Raw genomic sequence first — 16,429 nt, 5'->3', positions numbered from 1 at the left:
TAATATAATAGCAAATCTGCAAACTGGTTCCTGGTGTTAGGGTGTTTTTTTTTACATTGATATGCAACTCCGCAATGTTCCTGTGGAGAGGGGAGTTGGAACATCTGGTGAATTAGTGGTGGGGTGGGCGAAGTGCGTAATCCTTGGTAGAGTGCTGTAGTTCCAGATGTGGTGACTACCTGTACACCTGCTTAAACAAAGTTAAACATTTAAGAGGGGTTGTTTTAGAGCGAAAGTAGTAATTCCCTGCAACATGGAAACGGCGGTGAACGTCTTTTGCGGTTTTGGCATCTGCCCAAACTCATCCCATCTGGCTGGAAAGTGTGTACACACCTTGAATGCTAAATTACCAAATAAATATTATACTTCTAGAACCAGTGATATCGCACCTACGGGCATTGTTTTGTAGAATTCAGTATTGCAACAAATGGAAACCTAGTTTCCCCACAAAGTATTTTGGACTGGGAGAGTCATTACAATTACCAGGTGTCAAACCACTGACATTCAAGTTATTTTATAGATCATTCCATTTGGGGCTGGGGGTGGCAGAGGTGGGGTCCTTCAAAGCAGCTTGGTCTGGAGTAGTTCAGCCAGCTGTAATTTGAAAAGTACCTGAATTGATGTTGAGCAGACTTTCTCTAGGTATTACTGCCTCCTCTGAGACATTTTCTGCATTACAGGTTGGTTGCGTCTTTCCACACCGTTTGATAGTGTTTTTCCGTTACCTGCATCTTTTCTGAGCAATTGCATGAACAGTACTATCTCATTAGTCCCAAACATTAATTGCAGTTACTACAAAGGTCTATAGGAGAAGGATTGACAGCTTTCTCTAATGCAATGTATTTCACAGGTTAATGCAAAAAACAGAATTCACCTTTTAATAACATCTGTAGCTTTATTTAGTCCATAGCAAGGAATGAGTTGGCTTTTATCAGGTCAGACTGCATAATTAATACAAGATAACAGCATGCAACGAGCAAAATAAAAACCGAGTCACTTCCTTCTAATGTGAATGAGAGACTGAGAATATGAAAATGATACTCTTAAAACTGTTAGGGGGTCTTTTCTTCCCTTTTTCTCTTCTTTCTCTTTTCGTTTTTCTTTTTTCTTGTGGGTCTTTTTTATTTACCCTTTCTGTGATCAATTATTCTTATTTAAATGCAATACAAATGAAATGACATGATTAGGTTCTTATCTATTTTTTATTAGGGTTTATCCATTATATATATTATTGCTCATATTTATTCTTTTTATTAATTACTAGCAGCCCGCCCCAGCGTTGCCTGGGGGCAATGAGGCTTCAAGGCCAACCGCCCGCCCAGGCCCCCACCCGCCCCGACATTGTCCGTGCATGCCCATGCACGGACACGGACCAAGCCCCCTCCCGCCCGACTCCCTCCCACTCGACTCACTCCCGCCCCGACTCACTCGCGCTCCGACATTTTCCTTTACTGCTGCCTCTTCCAGCTGATAACACTGCGAAGGTCCTTCTTGCCTCCCCCTGCATCACACAGTCTCGCACTGAACTTTCTCTTTCCTTATCTGTGCCGCCGCTCCTCACTGCACAGCCGCTCGTCACTGCACCGCCGCTCCTCCTTTGTCGTCATCACGCACGTCGCGTCGCGGTCATCACGCACGTCGCGTCGCGGCCAGTGCTAGGTCCCGGCCGACGCTACTTTCAGGGGACTACTTTGTTTCCAAACTTAATTTTTTTAATTTACTTTTTTTTAAAATTTATATAGCCTATGTCCATCTAAACACCCTGACATTTTCATAGATGTATCGGGTGTGTAGATTGGCGCTGTGGTTCCAGAGTTTACCTGGCCAAAAGGTGCAAGTTCTCTCTTTATAATAGTAGTATAGATTTATTGTTCAAGATGTTTTTATTTTATGTATTACATGTTGTTGTACCGCAATTATTTATACTCTCTCTCTCTTAAATTAATTAAAAAAATTGAACAAAAAAACTGTTAGGGGGTCTTTCCATGCCAGGAGACATGCTAAAGTATGTGCTTAGCAAGACAGGCTTTAATAGTGCTGGAATCCTAATGTTGCTGTGAAATAGAAATTCTATCCTTTCGTGAAGAGTTTTGGTAGCCATACCACTTTAAATAAAGCTAAAGTTACCTGTGGGTTCTTCTGGATAGGATCAGAGCACCTGCAGACAGATAGCGGGAAGCCATTGAATTAACAGAGCTTCCCCCTGCATTTCATGGCCTGGCCTTTTTGTCCAGCTAACCCCTTCCCTTTGTAGAGTGAAACACAACCTCTCTTCCCTGAAGTCTTTTGTCATCCCACTTTCCATTCCTTTTCAGGGAGCCTGGTGGCTCCGTCTCTGTGGTCTCCTTGTCTTTTCGGCCATGGGAAATGAGAGCCACCTCAGTCAGCGGTGACATGGAAAAGGGCAGGTTTAAAGAGCCTTCGCCATTCCTTTGTTGCACCAGCTGCATGTTATTATTCCCTTGATGATTTTCTCGTCGCTTCGATCACTCTCAATGATTCATAACATGATATTAAAAAAGTGGTATAAGAAACTTCAGAAAGGTCTATTTAGCAGTCAGCGGGTTGGTAGAACTTTTATGCTCTTAATTTATTAATGTGGTGGGTTGATATGAGCTGGATATATTTAAATTAGCTGTATTTATTAACGGGTATATGAGGAAAAAATAATTTTCTCCTCTTATTACAGTGGTGGGTCTAATTGAGTGGGATAACCTATATTAAATTGTCCTAACTTTTTACATTTTTTAATCCATTTAAAAAAGCTGTATTAAATATTGATAATACTAACTTCATTACATGTTAAAAAGAGAAAATAAGGCATACAATCAATATAATAAAAAGCAAATGACAATGGATATCCAAAATAAACCAACAGCAATAAAAGAAAATGAAGGTGCAGTAATACATAAACCACTTTTTTAGTTTCAGCAAAATAGGTTTATAAACGAACAAAGTATAATTAACTATATAAATAAAATTAAAAAGGGAAAGAAAGAGTAAGGAAAAGAGACTGAGGAAACTGAAAGTGTAGAGAACAGCTAAAGTAAAAATATTTCACATTCTGCAATTAATTACATTTTACTTATACCTACGGGAAAATTCATATTAAAAACCCAACCATATAATAATGTCCCACATTAAGTAATATATCTGAGTAAGAATTGTTCAGATACCTGTGTTTCGATTATCTGATGCCCGGACAGAAGAAATTAAGATGATTTTGTATACTTTCCTGCACTAAACCGGAATCGCTTCATTATATATTGCGAATTATTCGTCTCTTGAGGGTAGTAGCAAATAATACCTTGTTGGTCATCTGACCTGTTTGGAGGTTTCCACTTGCAACTGGTTTCTTTGTAACATGATGACTAAAGTAAGGAAGCATTTAATTTTCCTGTTCATTACGTTTTTAGTTGCTGTAAGTTTATTATGGTTAGGCCGGGGCAACATTTTAAGATTGCAGACAATATCTGTGAAATTCTTGATGTTGGCTTTGAAAGCTCTCTACATTCCACAAACAATTTGCATAATTTTTTGCCTTCAGGAACCTGGTTCACGCAGAAAATGTGTTGCTGAGATATATTCTGCACAAACCTCAGTGTGACCTCTCATAGAAAATGTAACTCAGTTTACTGTGAAGAAAAAAAAGTTCATGCTACATGCATAATTTCAGAACATTTTTTAAAAACATTACACAATTTCACACATCTAATTATGATTTTTATATGCTATTTTATTTTGTTTGTTGAGAAGTCCATCAAAACTATAATTGTCTTCCAACTGTACAAGCCACTGAGTCGAATGTTAGAATATCAAAAAATATCTGGTTATAAAAACCACAGATATCTGTATGTACCAAAATATTGTGAAGGTGTGTATATAGTTATGTGAAACTAGAAATTCACTATTCCTTACACATACCTACATACCATGACTATATCGTTTATATATATATATATATCGACAAAGTGCATATATGTGGAGTTAGTATAGGAAATAGATTTTTACCCTACATACTTACATTCCCAGTATTTGTTTGTTTCTCTGTTCTGTCTCAGGCCCTCTACGGAGTTAGAAGGCAACAGAGTGTCTTTTAATGTGAGCAACCTCACGGCATAGAATAAAAAGGCAAAGCCAGTGTAGGTATAGCTCGTTTAAAATTCCAAATAACGTAGTCTGAAGTTATAAGGACCACCTTATTTTGGGTCAGTTCTTACATGCACTAGTGAGATATCTTAGTATTTGCAGCAAAAGCATCTTTACCATTGGTGCACTATTTCTTTCACTATATCTGCACATTATCTTTTTTGTTTTTGATATAGAAGTGCTAATGATGAGTACCTGAGCCCACTGGTGAGAACCTACCAGTGGACTCCCAGGGTGTTACATCCGTGAGGCACTCCATATCTTTTCACACATTTTTCTGGTGTCTCTTCTTTTATATATTGCACTACACATTAGGGAGCACAAGGAGGGAACTTAATATTACATTGAACAGGGGTTCATGGTGGGAGACAGTATATGTATTAACTGTCCAGATAGCACACAAAACTGTAGGAGCTAGAAGATACATTGCAATCCAAGGGAATCTGTTCATGAAAAAGTGTTGGGTCATAAAGTGTTGTTTTCTCTGTTCTGTCTGACATTTCTGTAGCAGTATGTTTAAAATTTGATATTCTGGAAGTACACACACTGAGCATACATGTTGAATAGATACAATTGGTCAGAAGGAAACTTTTCCTGATCATTAGTAATTGGCACACAGGATGGTTACTAATTCTGTTTTGTTTTATTATGAATCGCCTGAAGGCTGTTCCAACACCTAGAATTAAAGAAATGAAGTGAGAACTGATGGTGGTAGGAAGTGAGGCTTGAAGGAAAGGGTCTTCAGCTGCTTCCGTCTCATACAACTTACTTGATCCATCCTGGTTCTTACGGCCTCAGTCACGGTTTGTTTTGGAATCTCAAAATCCTGGATGCTACAAAGATTACCTATACTAGCAATACCTTATGAATAAGATTTCATACAGAAAAAGGAGTTATTAAACACAAGCCACAGAGTAGGTGTCTAAATCTTAAATTTTTTGGGGAAGCGGGGAGGGCTTCATTTGTAAGAAAATAAATGCAGGTGCGCAAAGTTTTTTTTAAGCCCGCTGCCCGCCGTGCCAAATGTGGGATTTCGGATTCCAAGGTTGTCTACTCTTGATTTCACCTATGGCCTCTTTATTACATCACCCTACACTTCCTTTCTCTAAATCTCTTGCATGTCCCTTTTCTTCTTGTTGCTTTATTCCTTTGCCAGTGCTTTACTATATTTCTATTCCTCCGTTCTACCCTTTCTTTCTCCTGCTCTGTGTCAAAGTTGGAAGATTAAAAAAAAAAAGTTATGTCTTCAAAAATGTGTAATGGTGACCAATTCCCGCACCCTTTGTACACTGGATGCAGGTGGAGATGTCACTGAATCTGCAATCACTACACTGCTCATGTTAAACTAAGTTAAACTAGATTCTAGAAATACCAGCCAATCATTACACAGATTCTAAGACCCAGGTACCCAACTACCCTTTCTCTGGCCATTACAGCATACAAACATGTGAAATAGGGTCTGCAAATACTGATATTATAAAATGATATCTGACTTATGCAGTCCTCTATGTAATCATCTCTGACGACTAGTAAGCACCAATATTTTTCTACAAAGGCTGGTATACAGTTGAATCAGATTGCTAATATAAAATGTCACATATAAGGACCTAGTTACGAGTTATGTAATGGACATTCCACTCAATAGCGGTCCTGTCCGTCCAGGATTTGCGCCCCATTTTTACAGTTGACTCGTAGAAGAGCCCTAGGAAGGCTGAAATATTGGATGTAACACCCAGCAAATCTCCTAAACCCCAAAAAGAAAGCTCAACCTTTTCAAAGGAAAATAAAACTAGGCTATGCATCTCACCCCTCTAAAAGACTTATGCTCATAAGAAAAGGGTTATTAGGAGTTAGACAAACTTGTTAGGGAATCTCTTATATGCAGGTGAATATGGAGAGCCTAGCCACAAACCACAAAATCCACACAAGTACTGGGTATTTTACAAAAAGACTACTATTGTAAGCAGTATTTCCATGATTATTATAAGCATAGTAAATACTATGAATAGAAGGATGCACTAAATGTACCCCAGTCATATTTCATCACACATCTTGCAGCCCTAAAGAATTAGTCTTATCCCTACCTAAGTTAAAAGAAGTTGATGTACAGCGTAGTTTATTCTAGAGTATCAATAACAAGTTGTTTACAAACCGTCATACCTTTGCGACAAATGCCTGAATCGGAGAATCCTCTCGGTATCCATCTAGCACAATATCTACCTGCCTTGACCTGCACCATTTAACAATACATTTTATACATTTACTTCATTTGGCAGTCTATGAAGCAGGGGTGGGTCTGCTCATGCTAGCCTCGTGCTTCACATACACTGAGCTAATGACACCACTCGTGTTAAGATTTCAGGAATCCCCATGAAGCCGCTGCTATTATATCTCTTCAGTCCCTGTGATATGGAACTGAGCAAGGCCATTTATCTTTGCAAAGGCACTGATGCAGAGAGTGGGAAACCCCTTCTCTGGCTTATTAATGTGGGCTGGAGCCATATATGTGCACACAGCTTTAAAAGCTGAGACATATGTTACTAATGAACAAGCCTGTCTTTTATGCCCTAAATTACTGTACTATACACTAGCACATTCTCTACACAGGCTGTAATCATGTTAACTTGCAGCAAGGTCTGCTCTGTATGTAACACCACATACACATTTTCTAAAAGCTAAGCCACGCACGTCATGTGCCTATTTAGCGACTAAACTATGATTTTTGAATTCTTTGTAGATTCGAGTAGCGTGGCTGTTTTCCCGATTGCCCTGAAGTATGGTAAGTTGCTTTTGTTGCCCATAAAATACATGAAACCGTATAGGCATTTTCTGAAGTTTCATCCCAAACTCATAAGCTCAGTCTGTATTTCCTCATACTAGCTAACAAATGTGGTATATTTTTGTCTTTGGGGGTGCTCTGTGTTAGAGATCCTTTTTCCATGATTTAAGATGTGGAAACAGATGCTGCTTGAATGGATAGATACCACTGAAAGTTAGGCAGGATTTGATTTTGAACTTAATCAAGGGTATCAAATGCTGAACAACAAGAGTTCCATCTGTGCTAGATTTTCAAGAAGGCCATTTACTATACAAGGTACTCTAAAATGATGCAATGCGGATACCCGAAGAACTGCATCAAACCAGCAAAGCCCTGGAGCACTGTGGTCCACTACCCGCGACCCAATTCCTCTATATACCATGGAACCACCCAGCACTGAGATCTTGTACTCAAGATGTTTATAGCATCAAACGAGTGACATTTGTCCGTCTTATTTCTGTAGAAGGTGGGCTGAGGAAGTGGTGCTGGGGTGTCCCCTATGTTTCAATTCTCCTGCCAGTGGCATAAATTACTGAGCTTGACACCAATAAAGAGGGCCATGAAGCATGTTCAAAATGCACATATTTGCTGTTGAGACATTTAAGTACTACATATGGCAAGTAGCATCTTTACTAATAAAAACTGTTACTTACCACAGACTTCAGGACTTTGAATGATCAGCAATGACCAAGCAAGTTCTAGAGGTGTTGGCGCTATTCGGATGTTTATAGGACTTGCAATATTCAGTATTTCATTGGGGGTTCAAGGTTTCATCTTTTGCTAAGGTCGTACTTGCCAAAATGTGTCATCATTATGCATAATGCAGGTAGATGTTTGCAATAAACATTGTACTTTGCCCACTACTTAATTTGTGAAAGAAAAAAAAATGATAACTGCAGCTGGGCTAAGTTTTTATACAGTTTTTCTTTTGCACCAATAGTGCTGGTGATTGTGTGGTTGCCAGAAAGCCAAACTGCATAGTTTTGAGTCCACCTCCTGCTTTAAGTGCTCTACAATTCCTCTGTCTATTACTGCATATCTGAAAGAGACACGTTAGTGATAGACTCCTTACCTTAGAATATACCCAGGCGTCAGACTGGATCTGGAAAGTTTTTCGTCAGCAGTACCCCTGTGCTTCGGTAGGTAGCGGCATACGACTCTGGGTCCGTTGCTGGCGTTGTGTCGAGATGACGTCGCGGAGACTACTTAGGCGCAACCCATGCGCGCTGACGTCAGTTCTTTCTTTTTCTGTGCCAGCAAGCGCAGATCCAGTTAGAGCACGCACCCTAGTCACTTTGTAACTAACCTTTTTGAGACTTTTTGTCTCTTTGAGTCCTTGACTCCTGGTGCACGTATGGATGCCTGGATTTAAATCCTGCGGGGCCTGTCACCGTACGATGTCGGTGGCCGACCCCCATGAAGTGTGGAGCGGGACCATGACTCCTGGTCATGTTCCGACTCTCTGGCCATGGCTTCAAAGGCTTTGCTGGAGCAGTCCCGAAAGGTGCTGGAAGCCAGGCAGTAGTCTCCGCGCCATTCGAGATCCAGGGGTCGCTCGAGAGACTGACCATGGAGCCATCACCATCGCTCCTCGGGGTCGAAGTCTTCACCCTTGGAATCGGGTAAGAGACGTCATAAAAAGAAGTCGAAGAAGCGTGATCGCTCTCCGTCCCCCTGTCGGTCTCCGGACGCAGGGGCCCAGGGGTTCATCCCCTGGGGCTCCGTTGGAGCCTGGGAGTCCTGAGGGCTACCCACCTTTTCCGGGTCCATCGGCGACTCCGGCCCAGGTGCAAGAGTTTCTTGCTGCCATGGACCACCTTTTAAGGCCTAGGGCTCCCGTTGCGGCGCCCTCAGGCCCCGCAGTCCCTTTTGAGGGCCCTTGCTTGCCCCCAGCTCCGGCACCGCAAGGTCCTCCGCTGGCGCCTCAGGGTCTTCCACCAGAGGCTCCGGCGCCCGGTGCAGCTCCATTTCCGGCACCACCATGGGTTCCGTTCCTCCCACCTCCGACCTTGCCCGAATTTCCGGGCAATTTTGCTCCGGCTTGGGACCCCAATTGGGACATGGAGCCGGATCGGCGCCGTTCCCGACGCCGTCGGAGCACTTGTTTTCCCCTGTGCCTCCCCCGCCGCTGCCGCCTGCACCACGGGCCGTGCAGGAGGAGGATGACCGGGAGGGGTCGGAAGACCCTCTTGCACGGGAGTACTAGTCTGAAAATGAGTGGGTGGATGACTCGGAGGATGCAGGCGGCCTTGACCTCTTCTCCGAGCCGGTATTTATATCTCCTCCCACAATCATGGAGGAGGGCGCCATGTATGCTATGGTGCTCCGTAGAGCAGCTGAGGCCCTTGACCTTGATCTGCCTACTGTCACCCACAAGACCAACCTCCTTACTGAGGTGCTCCAGCCGGCGGCAAGTTCCATGGAACCTCTGCTCCCATTTAATGAGGCCTTGACGGATATTCTGATGGGCACCTGGTCTAGGCCAACCACAGCGGTTCCTGTGGATAAAAACGTGGCCAGGCCAGGCGTCTTCGCCTGGCACCGGGTGACCCGGTGTTTCTGACCAATCATCCGACTCCGGCAAACCTAGTCTTCCAGGCTTCCACTTCCCAGAGTGCGTTTCCTACCGCCCTCCGTAGCCATGCCAGGCTGCGGTCCACTGGGTTTTCGGGGGATGTCCAGAGATCCCTCATGGACATGTATTTTGATGGTACTCGCCTGTTTGGCGATAAGGCAGACAGTGCGCTGGAGTGTTTCAAGGACTCTCGGGCTACAGCCAAGTCCTTGGGTCTCTCCACCACACGCCCGGCCACATCTACCTTTTGTTCCTTTCGTGGCCACAGAAGGGGCGCCCCTGCCCGCTCGTTCAGTCAGACGCCTGCCCAGAACCAAACTCGGGGGTGTGGAGGCCGCCGTGGCGACACAGGGGGCCAGCCTGTGGGTCAGTCCACCTCCGCTCCCGCAGTATCCGCCTTAAAGCCTTCCTAGTCCGAGCTTTGGGGTGCACCCCACGCCAGTGGGCGGCATGATTCATCATCACCTCCCCCACAGGCGTTCTGTCACTTCCAACAGGTGGGTGCTGCAACTCGTCCGGAGGGGTTACTCCTTCCCCCTCGAATCCACCCCCCCCAGCCATGCCACCCCAATTCCACTGCATTTCGGGGGATCACTTTGTGCTTCTCCAGCAGGAAGTCACGGCCCTCCTGGCCAAGGGGGCCATTTAACGCGTTCCTGGGCTAGAAGTCAGACGTGTTTGTTATTCCCACTACTTTCTGGTCCCCAAGAAGGACAAAGGGGGCCTGCTCCTGATCTTGGACCTCAGGGATGTCAATCGCTTCCTCTGGAAGAAGTTCAAGATGTTGACACTGGCTCAGGTCTTGCCTGCTCTCGACCCTGGAGACTGGTAGCGTTGGACTTGCAGGACGCATATTTTCACATCCCCGTCTTGACGGCCCACCGGTGTTACCTGCGGTTCACGGTACGCCAAGAGCATTTTCAGTTTGCTGTGCTCCCCTTCTGCCTTACCAGCGCCCCTTGGGTGTTCACGTAAGTGATGGCGGTGGTCGCAGCTCATCTGCGCAGGTCAGGGGTGTCAGTCTTCCCCCTACCTCAACGACTGGTTGTTGAAGGCGGGATCGCCCCAGCCATCACTCACCTTCAGACTACGGCCGACCTCCTGCATTTGCTGGGGTTCTCCATCAACGTGCCAAAGTCACACCTGAGTCCCTCTCAGAAGCTCCCCTTCATAGGAGCGTTTCTGGATTCGACGCAGTTTTAGGTTTATCCTCCCGAGCCGCGAGTCCGGGATATTCAGGCTATGATTCCGATCTTTCAGCCTCTATCACGGGTTTCAGTCAGGCTGAACCTCCGGCTGCTGGGCGTGCTGGCCTCCTGCATCCTACTGGTGCAACATGCCAGATGGCATATGCAGGCTCTAAAGTGGGACCTGAAGTTCCAGTGGGCACAATATCAGGGCATCATGTCCAGATCTCGGAGGGCACTGCACGACAATTGCAGTGGTGGCTCACAAATCGCAATTGGGTCAATGGAAGATCCCTCTCCCTTCCCCAACCGGAGCACACAGTGGTGACGGATGCTTCCCTCCTGTGATGGGGAGGCCTCTTGGAAGAGGCGGAGATCAGAGGCCTCTGGTCTCCGGTGGTGCCCCGGCTCCATATCAACCTTTTGGAGCTTCGGGTGATCCGACTCGCACTGAAGGCATTCCTTCCCTCGGTCCGGGGAAGTGTAGTGCAGGTGTTCACGGACAACACCACCGCCATGTGGTATTGCAACAAACAGGGTGGGGTGGGGTTGTGTACCCTATGTCAGGAGGCTCTTTGCCTCTGGACATGGCTGGAAAATCAAGGCATTACCTTGGTGGTTCAACACCTGGCAGGTTCTTCGAACGCCGTCGGTGAATGATGGATCACGAATGGCGTCTGAACTCGGACGTGGTGCAAGGTCTGTTTCAGCAGTGGGGAGAGCCTTGGATAGATCTATTTGCCACCGAAGAGAACGCGCAATGTTATCAGTTTTGAGTGTTGGAATTTCCAAGGCGGCACTCGCTAGGCGACACTTTTGTCGCAAGTGAAGTTGCAGTCTTTTGTACGCCTTTCTGCCTATACCACTTCCGCCCAGAGTGCCGAAGAAGATTCGGTGCGAAAGGGCCGAAGTCATCCTTGTGGCTCGGGATTGGGCACGAAGATACTGGTATCCCGAGCTACTCAGCATGGCAATCGACCCCCGATCCGACTGCCTCTTCGGGAGGATCTTCAGTCGCAGCAGCAGGGGACGGTCCTCCACCCAAACCTCTGCAGCCTCCACCTCCATGCATAGAGATTAAGCAGCGACAGTTGACCGCTTTCGATCTTCCTCCCGAAGTCTGTGATGTCATTCTGGCAGCCAGGCGTCCCTCCACTAAAACTGTATACGCCTGCAGGTGGAACAAATTTGTGGCATGGTGCACAGCAAAGGCTGTGGATCCCCTTTCTGAGGTCCTTCTGTTCCTTCTATCCTTAGCCCAGCAGGGCTCTGCTCTGGGCACTATCAAAGGTTATCTTTCGGCCATCTCCGCCTTTCTAAGGCTTCCAGGTCAGCCTTCTCTTTTTAAGTCCCCGGTTGTTAAACGTTTTCTCAAAAGCATTACACACAGGTTTCCTCCCGTGCCTTTTATAATGCCTCAGTGGGACTTAAATCTTGTCTTGACGTATCTGATGTGCGCTCCCTTTCAGCCCCTTCATAATTGTCCTTTACGTCTTCTCACTCTGAAGATGGCTTTCCTGGTAGCTATCACCTCTGCCAGAAGAGTGAGTGAGCTCCAGGCTCTTTCTTCTAAACCTCCTTTCCTTTCTGTTCATCTGGACAAGCTGGTGTTAAAGACCTGTTCTTCCTTCCTGCCAAAGGTTGTCACCCCCTTCCACATCGGACAGACCATCACTTTGCCCAACTTCTTTCCGCCTCCTTCATAAGAGGAAGAGAGGCTTCACCGTCTGGACCCAAAACATGCGCTCTCGTTCTATCTGAAGCACCCACACCCGTTCCGAGTGGATGACCAGCTCTTTGTTGGCTATGTGGGCACCAACATAGGTTGAGCCATGCACAAACGGACCATCTCTCAGTGAGTCATTCTGTGCATCAAATCATGTTACTCGTTGGCTAAGAAGGAGCCTCCTGTGGGGCCCCGTGCTCATTCTACCAGGGCAACAGCAGCCACAACTGCTTTGGGACGCGACGTTCCCTTGCGCATCATTTGTCAGGCAGCTACGTGGGCCTCGCTGCATACGTTTACCAAGCATTACTGCCTTGACAGTCAAGCTCGGAGAGACGGCTTCTTTGACCGTTCTGTTCTCCGTGACTTTCTGGTGTAATCTTGTTTGCAGACCCACCACTAGGGGTTGGTATTGCTGGGTATCTATTTTAAGGTAAGGAATCTTTCACTAACTTGTCTCTTTCAGATGCACAAGTTACTACTTGTGTAACGATATATCTGTAAGAGACATTAGTTAGTGATAGATTCCTTACTGCCCCACCCATCCTCTCCGTTCTGCAAATTGATTTCTTGGGTTCAGGGCCCTAGTTTCATGGCACCAGTGGTCAGTTTCTTGCATGGCTCTGCGTTCCTGGCGTGGAAAGTCGTGTAAAAACTGACCTCCGCGCACATGGGTGGCGCCTAAGTAGTCTCTGTGATGTCATCTCGGTGCTTACGACGCCAGCGACGGACGCAGAGCCGCACAACGCCACCTACCGACGCGCAGGGGTACTGCTGGTGAAAAACTTTCCGGATCCAGTCTGACGCCTGGGGATATTCTAAGGGAGGGAATCTATCACTAACTAATGTCTCTTACAGATATATCGTTACACAAGTAGTAACTTGTGCTTACCTGCCACTAATAGCAATCGGCACAAATAAAGCACCTTGTCTGCCTATTAGGGTACTGTATGAAATGTGATGCAGTGTATTGGGGCTACCCTCTTACCATTCATTCTATGGTGGATCTTTTTATCCAACTAAGAGGTGAGGAGAGTTAACATTTCACCCATCAATTTCTATTAACAGTGTGATCCATTTGACTACACAATAAAGACCAGGAATCTGTAACTAATGTTAAGAAGGTTCATTACAAATTGGCAATCAAGTTAAGGGACACAAATATCAGCACCATCCTATGAAGATACAGAATAACAACTGGGAACCCTAACCTCCTAATTGAGTTTAAGAGTCCCGGTATTAAACAAACAAGAGGTTTGGCCACAGCAATAAACATTAGAATCTGAGGTTCACAGAAGAGTTGTAGATCCTCTCTTCTACGCATGAGTAAATCTAGAATTGTCTACGCAAAAGTCCCAACTAAGAGGATGGTTGATTGTTTAAAGAATCTTAAAAATGAACTATAGAAAGGTATAGGCATTGCAGAAGCTCTGTCAACAGTCTTCTTGGGTTAGGGACATTTTTGAGTATTAGCCTACACCACTCTCCGTAAGATTCAAAGGGAATAAGCATAGAAGTCTAAGCCTCTCAAAGTCCAAGGAAAAGTGCTCACACACAGTATAGACTGCAGTCATTCACACTAAAATCACTCTGGTAGCATCCCTCTGTTCTCATCATCAGGGGTTCCACTGCCCTTTTCCATTATCTCGTTATAAACTAAAACATGGGCAAAATATTCCACGCTGAACATGGGAAGTCATCGTCCTTGCTCCTCCAAACCCATGTTGTAACATTGCTGAATCAGATTCTTCAGTTTACGCTCTTTCCATGTTCTTTTGTCAAGGTCTTCTTCTCAGTCTCTCTCTTTCGCTAATATTGTATTGTATCTATTCTCAAACTAAGAATGCGTGTGAATCCCTGCAAGGGAAAAGTCATGTCAGCCGAAATGGAAACCATTATTTTATGAAGAATGGAAAAGAGGCCTAGTAAAGGCAAGTTAAACTTATTAAATCAATAGTTCACATATAAAATGCGTGTGCTATTATAAACACAAATGAATATAACTTTTGTCAGTACGTTAGATTCATATTGTATGTGTCATACACTAACGCTTTAATATTCCTCATGTAAGTATCGCTAAGAACTATGTTTTATTTGAAGTATACGTGTAACATTAGTGCACGCAGTACATAAATCCATTATCGTTTAAGAGTAATCGCATTCTATGTATGAAAGGGTGGTTTGTATTAATTCACCTAAACAAAACATCTTGTTTAATGAGTTCAGGCACACGGGTATGAATTCTGTAATGCACCTCAAGGATGATGTCAAGTGCAACATATAATATTAGTGTCATTAGGCCATACAGGAAACATGCTAGGTGCACGTTTAGATTATGTATTTGTGACGTATTAAGGTGGGATCAAAATTACGCTGTACTTAAGGTTATTGACGGTAAAGGGTGTCTATACTCATGCTCCAGGGGCTTGCTCTGCTTGAACTCTCCATTTTTAGTTCTTTTAACATAACATCCATTTGATGGTTGGAGAAGTGAAATTGCAGTCTACTTTAGAGGGTGAGGTAAAATTTGGTAAAGTAAAGGAACAAGGTCATTCATTCCCAACCAAGGTCCATGAACGGTCGGTGCACGGATTTCCAGAGATCCACATGTGATATGTTTGCACAGAATGGGTCTAAATTGAACTCCTTTACCTAGTCAGAGGTTCTCCTCAATCTGACTTTGATCCAGACTTTTTGGCCATCTGTAGACTGCTGTATATGTGGTCAGTACAGCATGCTCTCCGACATTACCAAGACAACTGAAAAAGCTCCCTCTTGACCTATAGATACTTTTATCACGGGAGTTACCTCTCAAACACAGGGCATATACCAACAATGTCTACACAAAATGTGAACTTTTACTCATTTTATTTCATTTTTCTGTAAAAAAGCCTTTTTCCATTATATCATATTTTTCCAATGCAACAGTTCTAAAAATATACATTATTCAAAGAAACTCTAGGGGAAATTTTTTCAACACAATTGAGCTATAAATATATATACTTGATTATTCAAATTCATATAAAAAGCAGAATCAATTTAATGTGCACAACCAGGTAAAGAGCCACACACACATACTCATACATACTTCCTAAACATACATCCCATCACAAAAACAACCATAAAGTATCCTATAACGTTGAATCTGTTGTCCAGTTGGTGACCAAAGTCATTAGATTTGAAAGGAAGGGGATTGGTCGACGCGTTTCGTGGAAAAACAGCAGTAAGGACCACCTTCATCAGGACCAGTCAGAGACAGTGCGGTATAGGATCTCTAAACCTGGGATGCAAATCTGAAAGAATATGCACAGAAAATAATAATTTACTAGTATGCCCTATAATACTCAGTGTAATCTCATTTACATTTGAAACAACGGCATGGGCCAACACACACGCTCAGAATTCACACAGCCTTACACCACCAAGTGAGACCTTATAACCCACAGGACACAGTGTGATGACCCAGTAACCGAGAAAGAAGAGACATTACTATACAAAGAATGGTCCTAAAGTCCAATTGCAAGCTAAAAGGCCTGTAAATGGGTACCTTTTCTAAGAGAACGTGGGTACATATCTCATAGAAGTGTTCCTACTGGATTACAGCAACACGATCTAATGTGGGATGGAAATGGACATTACTGATACTTGCTACATAAGACAGGTCCTGAAAGCCAGGCCACACTACAGTTTCTGTGCATCTGATTGAACAGGAGTACCAGTAATAATTGATTTCCATTTGTATAGCAGGTGGTTGCACTGCACAGGTGTACAGTTGTCACAATGGCCAGTGTCTCACAAAAGAGAACCCAGAGTGTGACGGTGCGGAGGACTGCGCCGATGGCTCCGACGAGGCGGACTGCAGTAAGTATTTTGAAAAATACGTGGCCACATCTCTGATGGGATAATGGGAATGTATATGTTTAAGTGCAAGTGCTCTGACGGGCTGAGTTCAAGCACTTCTGTTTCCTGATACT

General features: G+C 44.4%; 1 protein-coding gene across 1 annotated transcript in view; it reads left to right on the top strand.

The window, feature by feature from the left end:
* TMPRSS9 (transmembrane serine protease 9) overlaps nt 1–16,429 on the top strand; it is a 123,287-nt gene that overhangs the window by 20,089 nt on the left and 86,769 nt on the right. Inside the window, exons 5-6 of the mRNA XM_086947258.1 lie at nt 6,887–6,928; nt 16,200–16,316. Coding sequence (XP_086803384.1) covers nt 6,887–6,928; nt 16,200–16,316 — 159 coding nt within the window. The remainder of the gene's footprint in view (nt 1–6,886; nt 6,929–16,199; nt 16,317–16,429) is intronic.

This window comes from Lissotriton vulgaris, chromosome 12 (genome assembly GCF_964263255.1).
Source record: "Lissotriton vulgaris chromosome 12, aLisVul1.2, whole genome shotgun sequence".
Lineage (NCBI taxonomy): Eukaryota > Metazoa > Chordata > Amphibia > Caudata > Salamandridae > Lissotriton > Lissotriton vulgaris.
This window is presented reverse-complemented; position numbering and strand designations above follow the sequence as displayed.